At 57.5% G+C, this 16,843-nt stretch overlaps 1 protein-coding gene across 3 annotated transcripts; it reads right to left on the reverse strand.

The window, feature by feature from the left end:
- Nucleotides 1-9,819: 9,819 nt before the first annotated feature.
- ANKRD24 (ankyrin repeat domain 24) lies at nt 9,820-16,092 on the reverse strand. Of its 3 annotated transcripts, none has more exons than XM_052702754.1 (19): nt 15,936-16,092; nt 14,789-14,919; nt 14,602-14,690; nt 14,374-14,438; nt 14,069-14,126; nt 13,923-13,993; nt 13,580-13,686; nt 13,312-13,499; nt 13,162-13,190; nt 12,930-13,022; nt 12,731-12,835; nt 12,468-12,509; nt 12,272-12,370; nt 12,119-12,191; nt 11,879-12,000; nt 10,660-11,805; nt 10,410-10,547; nt 10,274-10,339; nt 9,820-10,138 (listed from the first exon to the last, which is right to left on the reverse strand). In XM_052702754.1, exons 1-19 carry the CDS (start codon nt 16,002-16,004, stop codon nt 10,061-10,063), a joined length of 2,769 nt encoding a protein of 922 aa, XP_052558714.1. In that variant the 5' UTR covers nt 16,005-16,092; the 3' UTR covers nt 9,820-10,060. The 3 variants fall into 3 exon arrangements, with proteins under 3 accessions (XP_052558714.1, XP_052558713.1, XP_052558712.1); XM_052702753.1 differs by having other exon boundaries at nt 12,468-12,512; XM_052702752.1 differs by having other exon boundaries at nt 9,820-10,547; nt 12,468-12,512.
- Between the last annotated feature and the right edge of the window lie 751 nt (nt 16,093-16,843).

Below are 16,843 nucleotides of genomic sequence, written 5' to 3' on the forward strand. Positions count from 1 at the left end.
GGAGATGATGGTGGTAGCTATGAGCTTTGCTTTGGACGCTTGAGCTCCTTTGGGATACAGCAGCCCTGCACCTCCCGTTTTACCATCTCCATAGGTGAGGTAGGGTAAAAAGGGACCAAAAAGGGAGGAAAAAAAAAATGAATGCACAGCAAAGGGAAGCTGCCTGCCTGCAGTCCCTTGCTGGAGGATGCTGCACCAGCTCCCGCCTCCCCACGAGGAGCGGGAGACGGAGAGGAGCGCAGGGAACTGGTGTGCAGAAGATCAAGAGGAAAATGATCAAAGGAGGCATGTGGGTGAGCGCTGGCAACCCCGTCACCCTGGAGACGGGAAGCAAATATTTGGGCTAATGGTGCTCTCGGTGAGCAGGGCCGGGCAGTTCCCATTGTCAGTGACAATAGAGATGGGCAGCCGGCCCGCTGCTCAGCTCTGCGTGTGGCTTCGTTAGGCTCTGCAGCACGGGGCTACCTGGAGTGTCAATTAAGGGCAGTGGGCATCAGCCAGAGCCGGCAAGGGAAGAATGCTGGGGGCTGGGGGGAGAGCAATGGGGCCGTGGGGCTGGGCAGTCCTGGGGGAGCATCCTGCAATGGCACGGGGCTGGGATGCCAGCACAAAGCCGTCGCCTCCCCCAGGATGAGGATGCTTACAGACACACCTGATATCCAGCAATTAAAAGAGGGGAAAAGGCCCTTAATGAGCAGGCAAAGGATCTTTCGGTCACGCCAGGTGCAGAGCAATCCTTGTCCTGTCCCCAAGGGTGGGACCCTCTGCCCCAGTGCTGTACCCGGTGTTTCATCTGCCTGCCCATTCCGGCAGCATGGCATAAATTGGAGTGACACGGAGGAAAATCAATCTGAATGAATGAGGTCACCTGCCTTATGAATAATGCATCCGACACGTGTGTTAATACGCATCGCCCCGGTGTGCTGGAGATGGAGAGGCCGAGGGGGAGGCAAGGTGAGGGAGCAGCACAGCTCAGCTGGATGCTGGGGCTGAACTGGTGGCCCACGATAGGTGCTGGTTCTGAGCTGAGAGCACTACAGTGCTTGTTGGGGACAATTAGAGGCAGTGACACCCACCCAGGTCGGCCCCGTGCCCAGATGCACCCTCCCCCCTCATGGCCTGTCCCCACTTGCTGTCGGCACGTGGCCCAGCACCGGGTGCTGCGTCCAAGGCAGTTGTGTGGCACGGGGACGTGGCAGGTGATGGAAATGGAGGAAAGAAGGGCAGCACAGCCTAAAGATTACCACAGGAAGAAAGCACGGCACTGTTGGGGCAGCAAATGTTTTAATTCCCCTCGCAGCTGCCCACAGCCCGGCTGCTGGGGACGAGGAGCAGCAATGCCACGGTGCATTGGGGTCAGCAACGAGCAGAGTCACGCTACAGCTCAGCCACGGTCCGGTTCTCCCCATTCTCCCTCCTTTGCATGTTATTAAGTTGTTTGGTGCTAAAGGAAAGCAAGCGAGGGAGCCGGGCAGCACCTCAATGTTGCAAAAGAACATCTTGAAGCCATTCTGCCATCTGTTGTGCTTTCAGCGCAATTAAGCAGGCAGCAGCCATGCGAGACAGCAGGGAGCACCCGCCTGTGTGCAATCCTCCCTGCAGGGCTGGAAACCTCCCTGGCACGGTGGCCGGGGCACGGCTGGCTGCAGCAGGGTGTGAGATGTGGGCATTGCTGATCGTTATCAGTTGCCAGCTCTTCCCCCAGCCCTGTGAGCAGCATGCTGGCAGCCAGGGAGCGACGCAGATGCCCGGGATGCGATTGCTTGGCATGTGAAGCAGCAGCAGCACCAGCCCTCCCTCCCTCCCCCCGCTCCCCCACCGTTGGCTGCCTGCAGGGAAAGCAACGCTGTGCTGCTCACCCAGCCGTGTGCCACTCGGCCCCCCGCAGCCCCGTGCATCAGAGGGGTCAGAGCATGAGATGTCCAACGCCTTTTAGCCAAGGGAGTTTCATTATGGGGAGCAGTGAGGAGGGAGGCTCCTATAAAGCTGCCAAGGATGAGGCTCAGAGCTTCCCCAGTCCTATTGGGAATGGAGCTGGGACGTGCCCCTCTCGCATCCCGCATGGGAGGGCAGAAGCTCCTGAGTTCCATTGAGGAGCTGAGTGCTGAGCACACCTCACCCTGCACCCAGTGTCTTCATCCCATAGAAAGGCTGGGTTAGAAGGAATCCCAAAGCCCCTCCCAGCTCGGATGCCTCCCAGCATCTTGAGCTGCCCAAGAACCATCTGTGACATCGGGCATCACCAGGGATGGGGCTCCCACACAGCCCTCAGTGAAGAATTTCCTCCTCACATCCGACCTCCATCAATCACCCCTTCCTTTGTCCTATTATTACCATCAGTCCTGGGGCACCGGCACCCCTGGTGCTGCTGTTTCCACCAACACCCCCAATACAGCACAGCCTCCAGAGAAGCACCCGCTGCCAGCACGGGGCTGTCAGCACTTCCCTTTGTTGCTGCTGTTGTTAACTTTAACGGTAACATGGGTTTATCCCCTTGATCTTGACGGGAAATAGGAAGGCGAGGGAAGCATCTCCAGGGAACCAACGCTGCATGCGCTGAGCTTTAATTAGGGATGTGAGATTTCCTCCGACAGACACGATGTTAAGCGAGCCTTAACAATGATGAGGACCAACACTGCTCCCAAACACAGCATCAAATGGGAACGGAGGAGGTGCTCCCCAACCCCATCCTCACCAACCCAGTTTGGCACAGAGGCAGAGCCACCGTGGGGGGGACCCAGAGGGGCTGGGGACAGCGGGGACGCGGCCGTGCCCATGGCACTGTCACCAAGGGCGGCACAGGGGAGAGATGCAGAGCACGGAGGAGCTGCACCGTGCAGGAGGGCGCGTGGTGGCTTCAGAAAACATTACAGCTGATTAAATCTGCAATTACGGATCTCGCTGCCGCCGCGCTCTCCTGTCAGCCTTGGCCTCAGCTGCTGACATCGCCGCGATAACAGCCGCGATTAGCATAAAATCCCGGCTCCGAGCCCGGCCAAGGATGGGGAGGATTAAGCAGCCGGCTTCTTCTGCTAATTAATAATCCACTTGATTAAGAATTGTCAGTCAATATGTCACCAGCACAAGGACGGGACCTGTGTCCACGAGTTGGTGGCGCTGCGCTGTGCCAACGTGAGGCTGCCATCTTCTTCCCCCTCCTCCTCCTCCTCCTCTTCTTCCCCCTCCCCAGCCAGACACCCCTGTGCCATCCCAGCCCTGCACCCCACACCCCCCCTTCCTACCCTTTCCCTTTTGTCACACGTTGCATAGGGGTATCCCAGCACCCTGTGCCCTGCAGCACCATCACCCGAAAGGCGAGATGCCGTAAGAAGGGCTCCCCCCACCTGATGACATCATTTGTCACATTGGCTGATGATGACATCACACACTGCACCCACAGACACAGTCGTCACCACTTCAACCCACCCCAGCGCAGCCCCCAGGCTGCCCAGAGCCCCCCTGCAATGCACAATCAAGGCATGAATGATGCTGAAGGTTGGGGTGCAGCAGCACATCCCCAAAACGTGAGGCTGTTCCTCAGCACATGGCGTCATCCAGGCTCAGGACAGAGCTCTGTGCCCCATCCTTCCACTCCAAGCCCCCCTTGGTTGCTGCCACTGCTGTGTGGCACCATGGGGAACCACAGGGTGGGCACCCCTAGAAGCAGCTTTGCAGCAGATGAAAGCAGGGTACAACGTGAGCATCTCCCCCCCTCCCCACCACGGGAATACAGAGCAATTAGCTAATTGCAGCAGGAGATCAGGGTGGGCACATGCTCCATCCTCGGTGTGCAGCCGAGCAACGCTTTGTGTTTAACCCACATTCCCTTTTGTCCCATCCAGAGCCTGCGCCCAGGGCACTGCACTCAGCACGTGCTGAGCTCTCAGCCTCAAATTAAACAGCCTCTCACCACGCTAACGAGCCCAGGTAAATGGGTCACGCTCACTGCACAGAAGCAGTGCTGTGCCACAGGCACTGGGCAGTTCCCATTTCTCCTGGGCATCCCATGGGTGATGGGTGATGGGTGATGGGTGATGGATTCAGCCTCCAGCACTCGGATTTTTGGAGGCCATGCAGGAGATGCTCCCAGCGTGGGTCCTTCATGCCCCTCTGAGCCCAGGATGGAGGATGGGATCCGTGCAACCTCTCTGGGTCTCTCCCACCTGAAGCCACCCAGGAGGACAGCACGTGCCTCTGGAGGAACAGCACTTCCTAATGGCAGCTTCTCCGGAGCGTTAATTATCTAATGATTCAGAGCTGCTGTACTGTGAACAAACAAACAAAGGCAGAAGGCACCCGCTCCAGCTGCGGCACAGGGACAGATGTGCAGCAAGGGGGAGAGCCAGGCTGGGTGATGAGGGACAGCACTGCATGGAGATGCAGCCCTGGGGACCTGCAGAGCCCCTCTGCTTTGGGGCACAGCTGTAAAGGGGTTCCCCAGCACTAAGACCATCGGGGATTGCCCCATAGAATGTCCCCATGCTGACAAGGTGGTGATGTTGGGGTGCAGCTCATACAGCCTGAGTGTCACCCCTAGGGACGCCCATCAGCTCAGCACCTTTCATGCCTTGCTGGCTTTCATTTGCCACCCCAAATATGCTCCCAGCTCCACTGGGTGAACATCACACACATCCCAGCATCACGTCTCTGGCTCAGTGGGTTTGGGGTGCCCCACTCCTTACCCCAACCCCAGAGGGCTGCACCTCCCCCTGTGATGCACAGCTCCATCCCCACAGATGCAACTGCTGCTCTTTGCACGTGGGGAGAGGGGAATTGCTGTGATTTTGGATGGGGTGTTTGTGCAGCCTGGGGACTGGCATTCTGGCAGCTCCCAGGGCACAGCAACACAGCAATTATCAGTCCCAGGTGTTAACGACAAAGCTTCCCACTGCTGCTTCCAATTAGCAGCTCCTGGGGACTGCATGCTGCCATTCCATCACCTCGCTGGGTGTCCTGGGGGGGTGGAGGGAGAGGGTCAGCAGGTGACAGCAGTGGGGCACCTGGGGCTGGTTGAGTGCTGCATTGCACCCGAGGGGAGCTTCTGGTTGCTCAGGGCCAGGTTTGCCTCCTCCCCATCAGCATTTGCTGCTTTGCTTCCATCCCCAGAGGGCTTTAATAACACAGATAAGATCTACAGTCTTTCATTAGGGTTTGCACTGCAGTGCCCTGTAACAGAGCACGCAACGCTGGCAGGGATCGAAGAGCACTCAAGCAAACCAGAGCCTCCAGCACGTCTCCATCCTGCAGGAGCAGGGCACCAAAACATCCACACCTCAGGGTCCAGTGGGATTTCCATTGGGGTCCCCCCAGTTTCTCTCCCCACATCACCCCAGCTGTCTCCCAGTTGGGTTGCAGTCCCTCTGCAGCAGAATCAGCACACAGTGAGCTCGAGCTCAGGCTGCTGGTTGCTCCCCTCCAGATCTTTGGTCCACATACAAATGTGAATTTCTCTGCCTCGTTCCAACCAGGGAAAGTTGCTCCTCCTGGCATGGAGGGGGGGGGGGATGGCAGTGCAAGAAGGGACCATTGTGACCGAGCGCAGCTGCGTGGAGGGGATTGGATGAGGAATGCCAAACGTTGGCTGCTGGGATGAGGCTGCAGTGAGCCAGCAGCCCTGACGGCGTTCCAAACCCAGCACGTGGATGGTGACAATCGGGGCTTTATGGGGGAGAGAGGCGGTTTGTGGCTCGGGCAGGAGGAGGTGAGCGCTCACAGGTGAAAGGTGAGGGGTTGGAAATCCACGTGGGGCTCACAGGATGCTCCTAAACATCACAACAACACAGGGACCTGTTGGGGAGGAGGAAAGGCAGAGCCGGGCAGCCTGCTTGGTCCTGATGCTGTTGCTTCTCTCGTTTAATTGTTGTGCATTTAACGCAGCGCCAGCTTTCGTCCCCTGCTGGTTGGCAATGGCTGCACGGCTCCATAGAGCTGCTTGGGGGGCAGGGGAAGGCAATGGGCAGCCAAAGTGGGATAACCCTCATGCAGTCCCCGTGTCAAACCTCATCTCTAACCACAATCCTCAAACCCCATCTCCCACCAGGTTCTGCTATGGGGCTCCCGAACCCCAAACATCCACCCCAGAATACTGAACAAACCCACAGGAGACAAATCCTTGAGCCCATCCCAGAAGCAGCACACGTCTCAGGTTAGTACAGATCTCTTTAGGGTCGTTAGGCAAATGATCAGAGTTATTTTTGGGGGTTGGGGTCCCATTGGGGTTGGGGTCAGGGTTATTAGGATGAGGTTTGGGGTCAGGGTTCTTAGGATGAGGTTTGGGGTCAGGGTTGGGGTCAGGGTTCTTAGGGTGAGGTTTGGGGTCAGGGTTCTTAGGATGAGGTTTGGGGTCAGGGTTGGGGTCAGGGTTATTAGGATGAGGTTTGGGGTCAGGGTTCTTAGGATGAGGTTTGGGGTCAGGGTTGGGGTCAGGGTTCTTAGGATGAGGTTTGGGGTCAGGGTTTGTGGTCTGACCCCACTATTCAGACCCCACCAAGGGAATCACCTCCCCCATAATCAGACCCCACAAACGATCTGCTTCGAGGCTCTGGTGCCCCACAGAGAGATCCAAGGCATAAAGTGATGCAATACAACCCAACTGGATAAGTCTGTTGTAGAATGATGGCACTCATCATAAGCACTGAACCCTAAAATGCAACACAGGGAAGACAAGGGGAAAGATATGGAGAAAGCAAGGAAAACACCCAGGGAAAGCAAGAGAAAACCAACACAAAGCCAACAGGACGCCATAAAACACAGCAACGAGCTCTGGGCAAAAACAGAGCATGCCACGCTGTGTAATGAGATTACATCTGAGTGTTATATTGCCCTTATCTACTCGAGCAATTAGCAGTCAGTCAACAAAGCTGATGCCAGAGCATCCCAGGAAATGCAGCTTTCTGTTCCTTGCTGCTTTCAGGAGGAGCCACAAAAGTGCCCTTGCAGGTCGTGCATTGATTACAGTGGCAGCGTGGTCAGGATTATGAGAGGTTTGGGCTATTATGAGGGTTAATACAGTCATTTGTAGAGCATTGGCAATTATGATTAGCATTATGTGAGGGTTATCTTTAGGGTTGAAATTCCTATTGGCGTTACTCTGATGATGACTTTCCTGGCTTGTTTTTAGTGGGTTTTTAGGGCTATGACAATTATTGTGAGGGTGATTGGGGTTATGATTAATGTTATTTTAGGGTTAAGATAGTGGTTACTTTAACAACTGTCTTTTGCATTGCGATTCAAGCTATTTCACTGTAAACTTTTAGCATTAGTCGTGTTGCTACACGAAGAGTTGCTTTTAGCAGAGGTGAAGGGTCAGGTTTAGAGCTACACTGGGGGTTGATGCAGCTTCTTTAGAGCTATTAGGGCTCCTATGAGGATTAGGACTCTAGGTTAAAATGAAGGCTCTCACAGCCAATCAGGCCCCACCAATGCAATCTGCTTCCATGCTGTAGGGCCCTACGAAGGCTTTGCCTTCCTCTGAGCAGGTCAGCCTTAGGCTGAAACCCTTCCCAGAAGCTGCAGCCCATAGGTACAGGAGTTACCTGCAGCACCACGCACGGCCCGGCCGCTCTGACACCAAAACAGATTCTCTTCACAGACAGAGATGGGATTATGGTTGACGTTACAGCTCAAGTTGTGGCTGCAGGAGCAATTCAACTCACGAAGGAAGCAAAATGACAGTGAAGTGCTCAGACCAGGCTGGTCTCCGAGGGAAAAACAGGCACCCTAAAGATGGTTTGGGTGCATTGCTGGCTTTCTGTTGCTGAGCAGTATCTGGACAAGGATCAGCAGGCGATCAGCTGTTGGTTTTCCCTTTAAAATCACTTTAAAACGATGCTGTCTCCTGCTCTCTTCCCGATCCTTTTTCCAGCGGTTCTCGCACCTCTCCGGAGCGCTGCGGCTCTCTGCTGCCCCCTGCTGGACACCAGGTGGTACTGCAGGAATAGCCCCGCGCATGCGCAGTAGCTCCTTTCTCACAGGGCAATATGGAGGCGCTCTGCGCACGTGGCTGCTTACCGGCAGATTTAGCGACGTGCCCGGGGTCGCGAAGCACTGCGATACCACGACGCTTGGCTGTAGGAGACAGGCAAGAAATCCGCGTGTTCAGCAGCTCCTGGGAGACCCCACGGTGGATCTGAAGCTGTCCCAGGGCTGCTTCACAGCAGGTGGCACAAATGGATGAATATCCTAAAATTGTTCATTCTCCTGCGTTGGAAGGGACCCACAGGGATCACGCCCAGTGCCTGGCAACCTGAGCATTAAGTCATACATCTAAGAGCCTTGTGCAAATGCTTGCTGAATGCCCATGGGCTCCTCTCAACGTATCCCCGTCAGCAACATGATTTAGTGTGCGCTCAGCTCCCAGTGTTTAGACTCAAAATTGAACCCCTAGGAATGCAGATTTTTACCTGATGTGTTTCCTTGCGTGCTACAAAGCTTTGAACCTGGCTCTTCAACCAAGTGGATCATGCACGAAGGGACTCAAAGTGCCCAGCTGTATGCTGGATGCTTTGGTTCTGTTCACCGTGCCTCAGACCCAGCTTATCCTGCCCAGAACACGAATAATTCCTAGCAAACCGTAACGAAAGTGCTCTTTTTCCAAGCAGCCACGGCGTGGCTGTTACCCAGGCATCGCACGGCAGCCTCTGCGCTACTGCATGTGCGTGGAGCAGCGCCTGCGGTGCCACGTTTTGGTCGCTAGGTGGCAGCAGCGAGTGACGCAGCGCTAGTACGCATGCGCAATGTTGGGGCGGGTGACTGCTGGTCAGGTGACGCGATGAGCCAATCGGCTGCCGCGACGCTCTGAGGGACAGCTGGGTGACAAAGCGGTCCGTTCCCTGTGGTAAAAAAGTGGAAATAAACAAGAGGCATCGCGGAACGGGTTGAGGAATGTCCGTGAGTGGACTGTTCATCTACTCCTCAAGTAATTACAAGAAATAGATGTCGCTTTTACGTCTTCGGGAGTGTGCGTTGCGCTGCCTGGAGGACCAAAGAACATAGAGATTGGTGGACTGCCGGCGCAGAGCCGCTAAAAGGAAGCGACTCTACTTCCGCACATGCGCAGCAAGCTCGGGAGGACCTACTATCATAGAGATAGGTGTCACGGGTGTGCAGAGCGTCTCGGTAGTACTGCGCACGCGCGAATCAACGTCTGCATTACCGAGCGTTGACAGCAGGCGGCAGCTGTGAGCCGTTTGCTCCGTGCTGTGCCTGCAGTACCGCTGTTTCTCCAGCAGGGGGCAGCAGCGTTTAGCAGACTGCCCCGTTCCTATGGAGGGGAGCGGTTCAGCCCATTGACCGATCCCAGAAGTCAGCAATGAGCTCCCAGTGTCTGCAGTGTCACCTTCCATAAATTCCTCCTCCCTGATGCCATTTTTGTACTGTTTTCTTGCTTTCAGCTAGAGCTTGAGTGACTCTCATCACGTTTTTGTTGTAATTGGTGTAAAGTCGCCTCCCTTTGCTTTTATTGGTATAGGCAAATGAATTCTGAGTTCATGCTCAGTGAGGTGTGGTCACACCTTGGAGGCTGGCAGCCTTTGGGATGGAGGTGTTGACACAGAAAGTGGAGACCTGCAGGCCAGTTTAACCTCACAGGGATCGCTGCTCATCGCTGCACCAGGCCCCAGGAAAGCAGTTTTTTGTCTCTGTCTAAAAGGATTTTGTCCCTTCCCATCCCACTGCTTCTTTTGTGGTCACCTGCTCCCCTCTGGGGGCACTGAGGCTGAAGGAGATTATGGCATTAAATCCCCAGCATCTTCATTTCCAGCACTGCGTTCTACATCACCTGTGTTCCCATCTTCATCCCCCCAGAGACAAACCATCCTGTTGCTGTGAATAGAAATACTTTATTGCTACTGTGCTGGGGTGCGTGCAGCAGCGTGGGGGCTTAGCACAGGACCCCCAGTGCCAGGTGAGTGATGGAGATGGATGTGCCAGTACCAGGGTGCTGCTCAGAGAAGCAAAGGGGCCGTGAGGGTGTGAACATGGGCCTGACCCCCTCCCCCCCCCCCGGCCAGGTTGCTGGCTGTGCCCATGGTCCCTGTGGTACTGCCTTGCTGGTGGGGATTCATCTGCCCTGCTCCTGCAGCCTCTGCATCTTCAGGATCTGGCACAGCAGCCTCTGCACGTCCTCATCCATGTGGCCCTGGGACAGAAGAGACATTCAGGAGCTCAGTGAGTTGGCAGTCTGTGGATCCCTTGCTGCCACCCCTGGGCACTGGTTCACGCATGGTGCAGTAGTCCCCTATGGCATTGTCCCCAGTGCCATGTCCCAGCTCACTTGCACTGCGTAGAGCAGGTGGCTCCGGTACAGCTTGACCACCTTGCTGTGCTGCAGCTCCGTCTCCTGAAAGAGAGCAAGCAGCCTTGGGCTTGGGGTGAGGACCTGGGAACCCACCAGGCACCCTGATACCCACCGCCAGCTTCTCCTCCAGTGCCCGGATCCTGGACTGCATGGCAGCAGTTTCGGGGGGGGTCTGCATCACTCCCTTGGACTCTGGGAGAGCATTCAGGGCCTCCTTCAGCCTGAAGACCTCCTTGGAGAGCTCAGTGATCTGCGCAGTGCACGGTTATGGGGAACCAGGTGTCACTCAGCCCCATCTCCTTAGGGATCTCCCCATTGCTGTGACCCCGCGGCCACCCTTCCACCACCTCCCCATCCCCTACCTTCCTATCCCTGTCCCTGACCAACCGGGCTGAATCCTCTACGTGGCCGTGGAGGTCCTGCAAGCGCCGTGTTTCATCTCGTGCTTCGGCCAGCTGCTGCTGCACCGCGGCCAGCCGCTCCTCGGCCGCCTGCCTCTCACTCTTCATGAACAACGCCTGCCTTTGCACCCTGAACACTTCCTCGCACGTCTTCTCGTGCCGTCTCGACAGCTCATTCAACCTCTGGCTCAACGCCGCCGCCTCGGCCCTCAGCCCCTCCTGCGCCGCCTCGTGCTCCCCACGCGGCACCGCCGTCTCCAGCTCAGCCTGCAGCCTCGCAGCCTCGCGTCCTTTGGCTTCTGCCACAGCTTGCAGCCGATCTGCCCGCTGCTGCAGAGCCTGCAGCTGCTGCTGCAACGCCGCCGTGGCCCGAGCGTGTTCCTCTGGAGACACCTGGCCCTTGGCTTCCTTCTGCGCCTGCTGCAGCCGGGCCAGCACCTCCTCGTGCTCCTTCCGTCCCACTGGCCGGGCTGCCAGCTGCTCTCGCAGGGTCTCCAGCTCGGCCTCCCTGCGGCCCAGCACCTCTTGCAGCTGCCCCAGCTGAGTTGTCAGCTCCCCGTGTTGCCTTGCCAGCTCGGCCATGCGCTGCTCTGGCACTCCTGGCTCCAGCTCGGGTGCGTTGCCTGCCCGCCAGCTCTGTGTCTTGGCTTCCATCTCACATCTCATCGCTTCCGCCACCGCTTCTGCTCGGCTGCAGCGCTCCAGCAGGGCCGCCTTCTCCCGCAGTGCCTCCTCTTGGGCACCACCAGCCTCCAAGCGGCCCTGCAGCTCCCTCACCTGCTGCTCTCGCTCCTCCAGCGCTGCCTGCGCTTGCTTCAGGGCCATCCGAGCCTCGGCCAGCTCAGTGCCACGCTCCTCGGGGCTGGAGGGAGGCTGCTGGAGTGGCACCCGCAGCTCACAGCGGCTCTGGACCTGGTGCTCAGTGCTGGACCGCTGCTCCTTGCTGCCCTTTCCACCTGGCTCTGTTGCAAGGCTCTGCCTCCCACGCTCGGCACCCTGAGCCTGCAGCCTCTCCAGCTCACGCTTGAGGGAGTTGTAGAGGCTGGCAGGCACAAAGTCCCCAGGGGAAGATGGGTCACTCTCGTCCCGCTCGAAGTTCTCCAGGACCTGCTGAGGAGATGGTGAGGCTGCCAGCAGGCGGGGAACCAAGGGAGGGATGGGCAGACAGATGGTGACTTGCCTGTATCTTCTCCCTCAGCTCCTTGTTCTGCATGGTGAGCGACTGCACCTGGCCCTGCAGCGTGGCCAGCAGCTCCTCAGCCGAAGGGCTCAGAGTCTTCTTGGAGAGCAGCAGCTCTGCCCCTGTGCAGCACACAGATGCTGGTGCCGTGCCCGTGTGCCAGCTCCACACAGCCAGGAACGCCGTCTGTGAGCGATTCACAGCCCCACGGTGACCATTGGAGGCCAGCAGGGCCCCTACCTGGGAACTCGAGCAGCTCTCCCTCCTCGTCCTGCAGCGTCTCGATGTCGTAGCTCGTGTTTTCCTTCTCATTCTAAGGGTGCAGAGCAGTACGTGTCAGATGCTGCACACCCTGCCTGGCTTCTGGTGCTGCCAGCCACTCTCTGTGCCCACCTCCTGCGAGGACAAACGGCTCTGCAGAGCCTCCACCTCCTTCCCCAGCCGTTCCTTCTCTCTTTCCCGTGCTGCCAGCCTCTCCTCCAGCTCTTGGATCTGCAGAGCATGACACAGGGGTCCCCAATGGCACCCCCAGCACCAGGACTCCTCAGACAGCCAAGGCTGCCTATGACCTCCCCCACGCTGGCCTCACCTGCTTCTCCATGGAGCGTAGGGAGCCTTTATCCAGATCTGCCTGCTGGCAAGACACAGAGAGACAACAGAATCACAGAATCACCAAGGTTGGAAAAGACCTTCAAGATCATCCCGTCCAACCACCTACCAACAGTACTCCCTAAACGACGTCCCTCAACACAAAATCCACAGGGAAGCAGGGAAAGATAAATGCTGTCCTCATCCCTCCCATCCCTGGTGATGGGGTGGCATCTTCCCCACGAAATTGTGCCTCGTCTCTACCTCTCGTCTCTCCTTCTCCTGCTGCTCCAAGCCCCGGATTTTCTGCAAGAACTGTGCCCTCTCCTGCCGCAGCCTCACAATCTCCTCGTAAGCATCCTGGTCCTCCTGCAGGCAGATGGAGGAGTTGTGAATGGGTTCAGCTGCCTTGTGACTGCAGATATGGAGCTAAGCCTGTACCAAGAAGGATCCTGTCCCTTACCTGGCCTGGGGTACCTGGGGGAGGCAGGGGAGCTTTCCTCTTCCTCGGAGTGTTGCTTTTCTCTCTGCCTGCTGACTGGCTGGGTGAAGATGTCTGCACAGAGGGACATCACATGCCAAGTGGCCTTCCCCCTTCCTGGACCATCACTGCCTTGGAGAGCCTGAAGGCTCCCAGCAACCCCCACCCAAGGGCTGAGGGCAGGATCCAGGCTAATCCCACTGGCAACCCTCACCTGGGATGTCTGCTCAGATGTCTCCTCTTCTGTGGAGAGAAAGAGAAATCAAGGCGATTTTGGGGATCGTGGAGGTGGGCACGGCAGGTGGAGCCATACTTGGGGTGTTCACAGTGTCGTGCACTCATGGAGAGCAAACAGCTGCCTTACCACTGGCCCAGGACTGGCGCTGAGCAGCCTCTTGCAGGAAGTGCTGGATGAGAGCGTTGCCCGTGGACAGGCCGTAGTGTGCAGCATCGTGGCCCATCGAATCCACCAAGGCCACCCGTGCACCAGCATTGATGAGCACCTCCACGGTCTCCACGCTGCCATTCTCACAGGCCAGCATCAGGGCTGTCCTGAGCAGAGGGATGGGAGCAGAGGTCAGAAGACCATCCGTCTCCCCATGTGCCCCCAACCCTCACCAGCAAAGACTCACTTCCCCTGCAGGTCCCGGCTGTTGATGGCTGCTCCACGGTGCAGCAGGTACTGGCAGAGCTCTGAGTGACTCATTTTGGCAGCAAGGATCAACGGAGTGCAGCCATTCTGGGCAGAGATAAATTGGGTGAGGTTCTGGGGATGCTGCTTGGATCCCCCACCTTGGGGCACCCTGCTGCTTGATTTCCACATCCTGCTTGCAGGGTGTTTTCACAGCAGTGCTCTGGAGACCACAGGCACTGCCAGCTGCTGCCTTCCACCCCAGAAGCAGCTGCATTTCAGAGGCAGCCTGGATCTTTGCTGCTCTGTAAAGTATCACAGGGTGAGAAGCAGAAGGATCTCACCTTATCCTTAATGTTCAGGGGAGCTTTGTAATCGCAGAGGATCTCTGAGCACGGGATGCAGCCACTGATTGCTGTGGAGGACAGAGGCTGAGCACTGCCTGGTGTGGGGATGTGAGCAGGATGGGTTTGGCACTGTCCTCACTCACCTGCATGGTGCAGCGCCGTCTGGCCACTGCTGTCAGCTACATCCACAGGGCAGGAGGCCTGAAAGGAGAGGACAGATGGGGGACAGATAGACTCTGCAAGCATGTGGCTATTTAGCATAGTTGTAGGGTTGAGCAGGGCTGTCCCAAATCATACAGTGCCAGATAGAGCCAGGAAACCACCGTGCCAACCAGCACCACCACTGAGGGAAGGGAGCTCAGAGACAGAGGGCAGCAGGCTGGGGCTGCCCTTAAGGTGCTGGGCTCTGTGTGGTGTAACACAGCACCCTCCCTCTCAGCCCCAGTACCTGCAGCAGCTTGCTGACACATTGTGGGTGGCCGTGCTTGGATGCCAGGTGCAGGGCAGTGTAACCTGGGGAGAGGGACAGACAAACAGGTCAGAGGACAGACAGTGGGTTCATAGCGCTGGTTGGATCAGCTGGGGAACAGATGGATGAGCACACACAGGAGGACTTGCTGAGCTGAGCTGGGCTACCACAGCATTAGAAAGGGGCATGTGGCTGCCATGCCCTCACCCGAGCTGTCTTTGGTCATGGCATCCACACCGTGAGCTAGCATGGCTTCAAGGCAGTCCGCATTCCCCCGTGTGGCAGCCAGATGAAACCTGCAGCGAGACCCAGAGCTGTCAGACCCACATCTCTCACCTGAGCCCCATCACAGCCCTCCATCCCTGGTGACCTGGAGACACAGGACAGCACTCACGCAGATTTGCCCTCAGAATCCAGCTTGGTGGGGACCAGGCCCTTGCGGACGAGGAGGGATGCCACCTTTCCAGCATCGTTGTAGTCCACAGCTTGCAGGAGCTTCTCATCATTCTTGGTCCAGTCCTGACTCTGCAATGAAGCCAACGTGAGGCTGTGATCTCTGTGCTATCATCAGGGGCAGGTAGGATGTTGAGCTAGGTGTGGGTGCTAATCCTCACCCCCCTCATCCGCTATCTCCCATCCACTCCCAACTCTATCCCTTGGGTGCAGTTTCCCAGCTGCTGCAGTGTCTGGTGTGCTGTATGAAAGGTTTAGCTGGGAGAGCTGATGGGAATAAGGTTCCCCTTCACACCCCAACCAGTTTGCAGTTCACAGACAGAGGAATTAACAGAATTGCCCCAGTTTAACTCTCAATGTTCCAAGATTTGGGATGCTCCCTGATTGCCCCTGCCCCAGGGTTTGTTCCTGCCACCCCAGCGACCCTGATACTATCCACAGCCAGCACCCAGGGGTGTCTGAGCCCGATCCCTGCCTGGGTCTCTCTATTCTCAGCCTTGTTTTTCTCCTTTCCAAGGCAGGGGTCAAGTCAGGGCAAGCAGGGCTGACAGTGAGCTCAGGTCCCTGGGGATGACTGCAGCCCAGGATGTGTTGGGCACGATGCTGTCCCCGCTCCCAAACAGGACTGGGGCTAGGTAAGAATTTGCTGACCCAGTGGCCTCACACCTCCCCTCCTCAGGGAATGACCCACAGCAGAGCAGGACTCTCCCCACAGCCTGTGACAACAAACCAGAGGTTGGCTTCGGCTGGGAAATAGATGTCACCTCTGGGAGCTGCTCACATCCTACCCCTCACCAGCTGATGCCCAGCGCTAAGCAGGGGCCCTGTGCCACGGGTCTGTTCTATGGGGGCAGGGGACCCACTCAAGGGGTGTGGAATAAACCAGACTCCCAGGGTTACTGGGCAAACTGGGAGCGTGGCGCTCACCCCCTCCCCTTTGTCTTGCAAGGACAAAGCAGCTGGGAGAGGACGCAGCGGAGCCTCGGGGACAGGATTGGGAATAGAGGGGATCCGGGCGGGGGTTGGGGGTGACAGCTTACCCCGTGTGCAGGACTGAAGGGGAGCGGGGATGGAGGGCAGGGACGTACCGCAAAGGAGGCAGCGGCACAGAGGCAGATCTGCTTCATGGTGTTGAGGAGGAGGCGGCGGGCAGCCATGCATCCCTTGCCTGAGCGTGGGCTGGCCGGGGCTCCTGATTACGGACCCCAGACCACGGGTCGGTCCGGTACCGCCGCCCGGGCGGGGACCGAGTCCTGCCGCAGTGACAGTCGGGATCCGCCTCCTGCCACCCCTTCGTCCCTCCTTCCTTCCCTCCCTCCTCGGCGCCCAGAGCTCCAGCATCCCTGCGTCCCTGCCTCGGAGCAGGTACTGAGGTTCCACCGAGCACCAACTGGTCCCAGTTAGAGTGGGAGGGGATGGGGATGGGGATGGGGATGGGGATGGGGATGGGGATGGGGGGGGGGAGTAGCTCTTGGGCACCCCGTGTACAAGAAGAGGAAAAGATGCATCTCCGAACTACGGGGACAAGCATCCTCCCACTGCCTGTAACCACTTCCTTGAGGAAGAAGGATGTAGGACCTGAACCCTGCCCTGGGGGACACAAACTGATCTCCCATCACTCTGTGGCTAAGAGGGACATGCAGGACCCCCCGCCTGAATCTTAGGAACAACTGACCTCCTGCAAGGAGAGAACCCCAAAATGCAGAGAATTCCCAAATATCTGTCCCAGAAGAGCCCAATGGAACCGAATGGAGACCCTCAGCCCTCCCCTCTCACAGCAGTGTAGGGAAACTGAGGCACAGAGCACTCTGAGCACAGCAGGTAGTGCAGGCTTCTCCACCTACACGTCCCCCTGGTGCTTCCATAGGCAGTGGGGACAGCACTGTCACCCTCTTCCCAGCCTGGGAAGCAGTAGGAATATGCAGCATTATGCCAGTCTGGTGCTGAATAATTAAGGAGCATTGACTTGCTGACTCCAAGGAGGGAACCCAATCTG

Source organism: Tympanuchus pallidicinctus, unplaced genomic scaffold, assembly GCF_026119805.1.
Source record: "Tympanuchus pallidicinctus isolate F22 unplaced genomic scaffold, pur_lepc_1.0 scaffold46, whole genome shotgun sequence".
In the NCBI taxonomy this organism is placed as follows: Eukaryota; Metazoa; Chordata; class Aves; order Galliformes; family Phasianidae; genus Tympanuchus; species Tympanuchus pallidicinctus.

Excerpts from the sequence above, each read along its gene's own strand:
- ANKRD24 (XM_052702752.1), bottom strand. The coding sequence starts at position 16,004 with ATGGCTGCCCGCCGCCTCCTCCTCAACACCATGAAGCAGATCTGCCTC. Across the intron at positions 14,920-15,935 it reads GTGCCGCTGCCTCCTTTGCG|AGTCAGGACTGGACCAAGAA; the intron begins GTACGTCCCTGC and ends GCTTCATTGCAG. Across the intron at positions 14,691-14,788 it reads GATTCTGAGGGCAAATCTGC|GTTTCATCTGGCTGCCACAC; the intron begins GTGAGTGCTGTC and ends GTCTCGCTGCAG.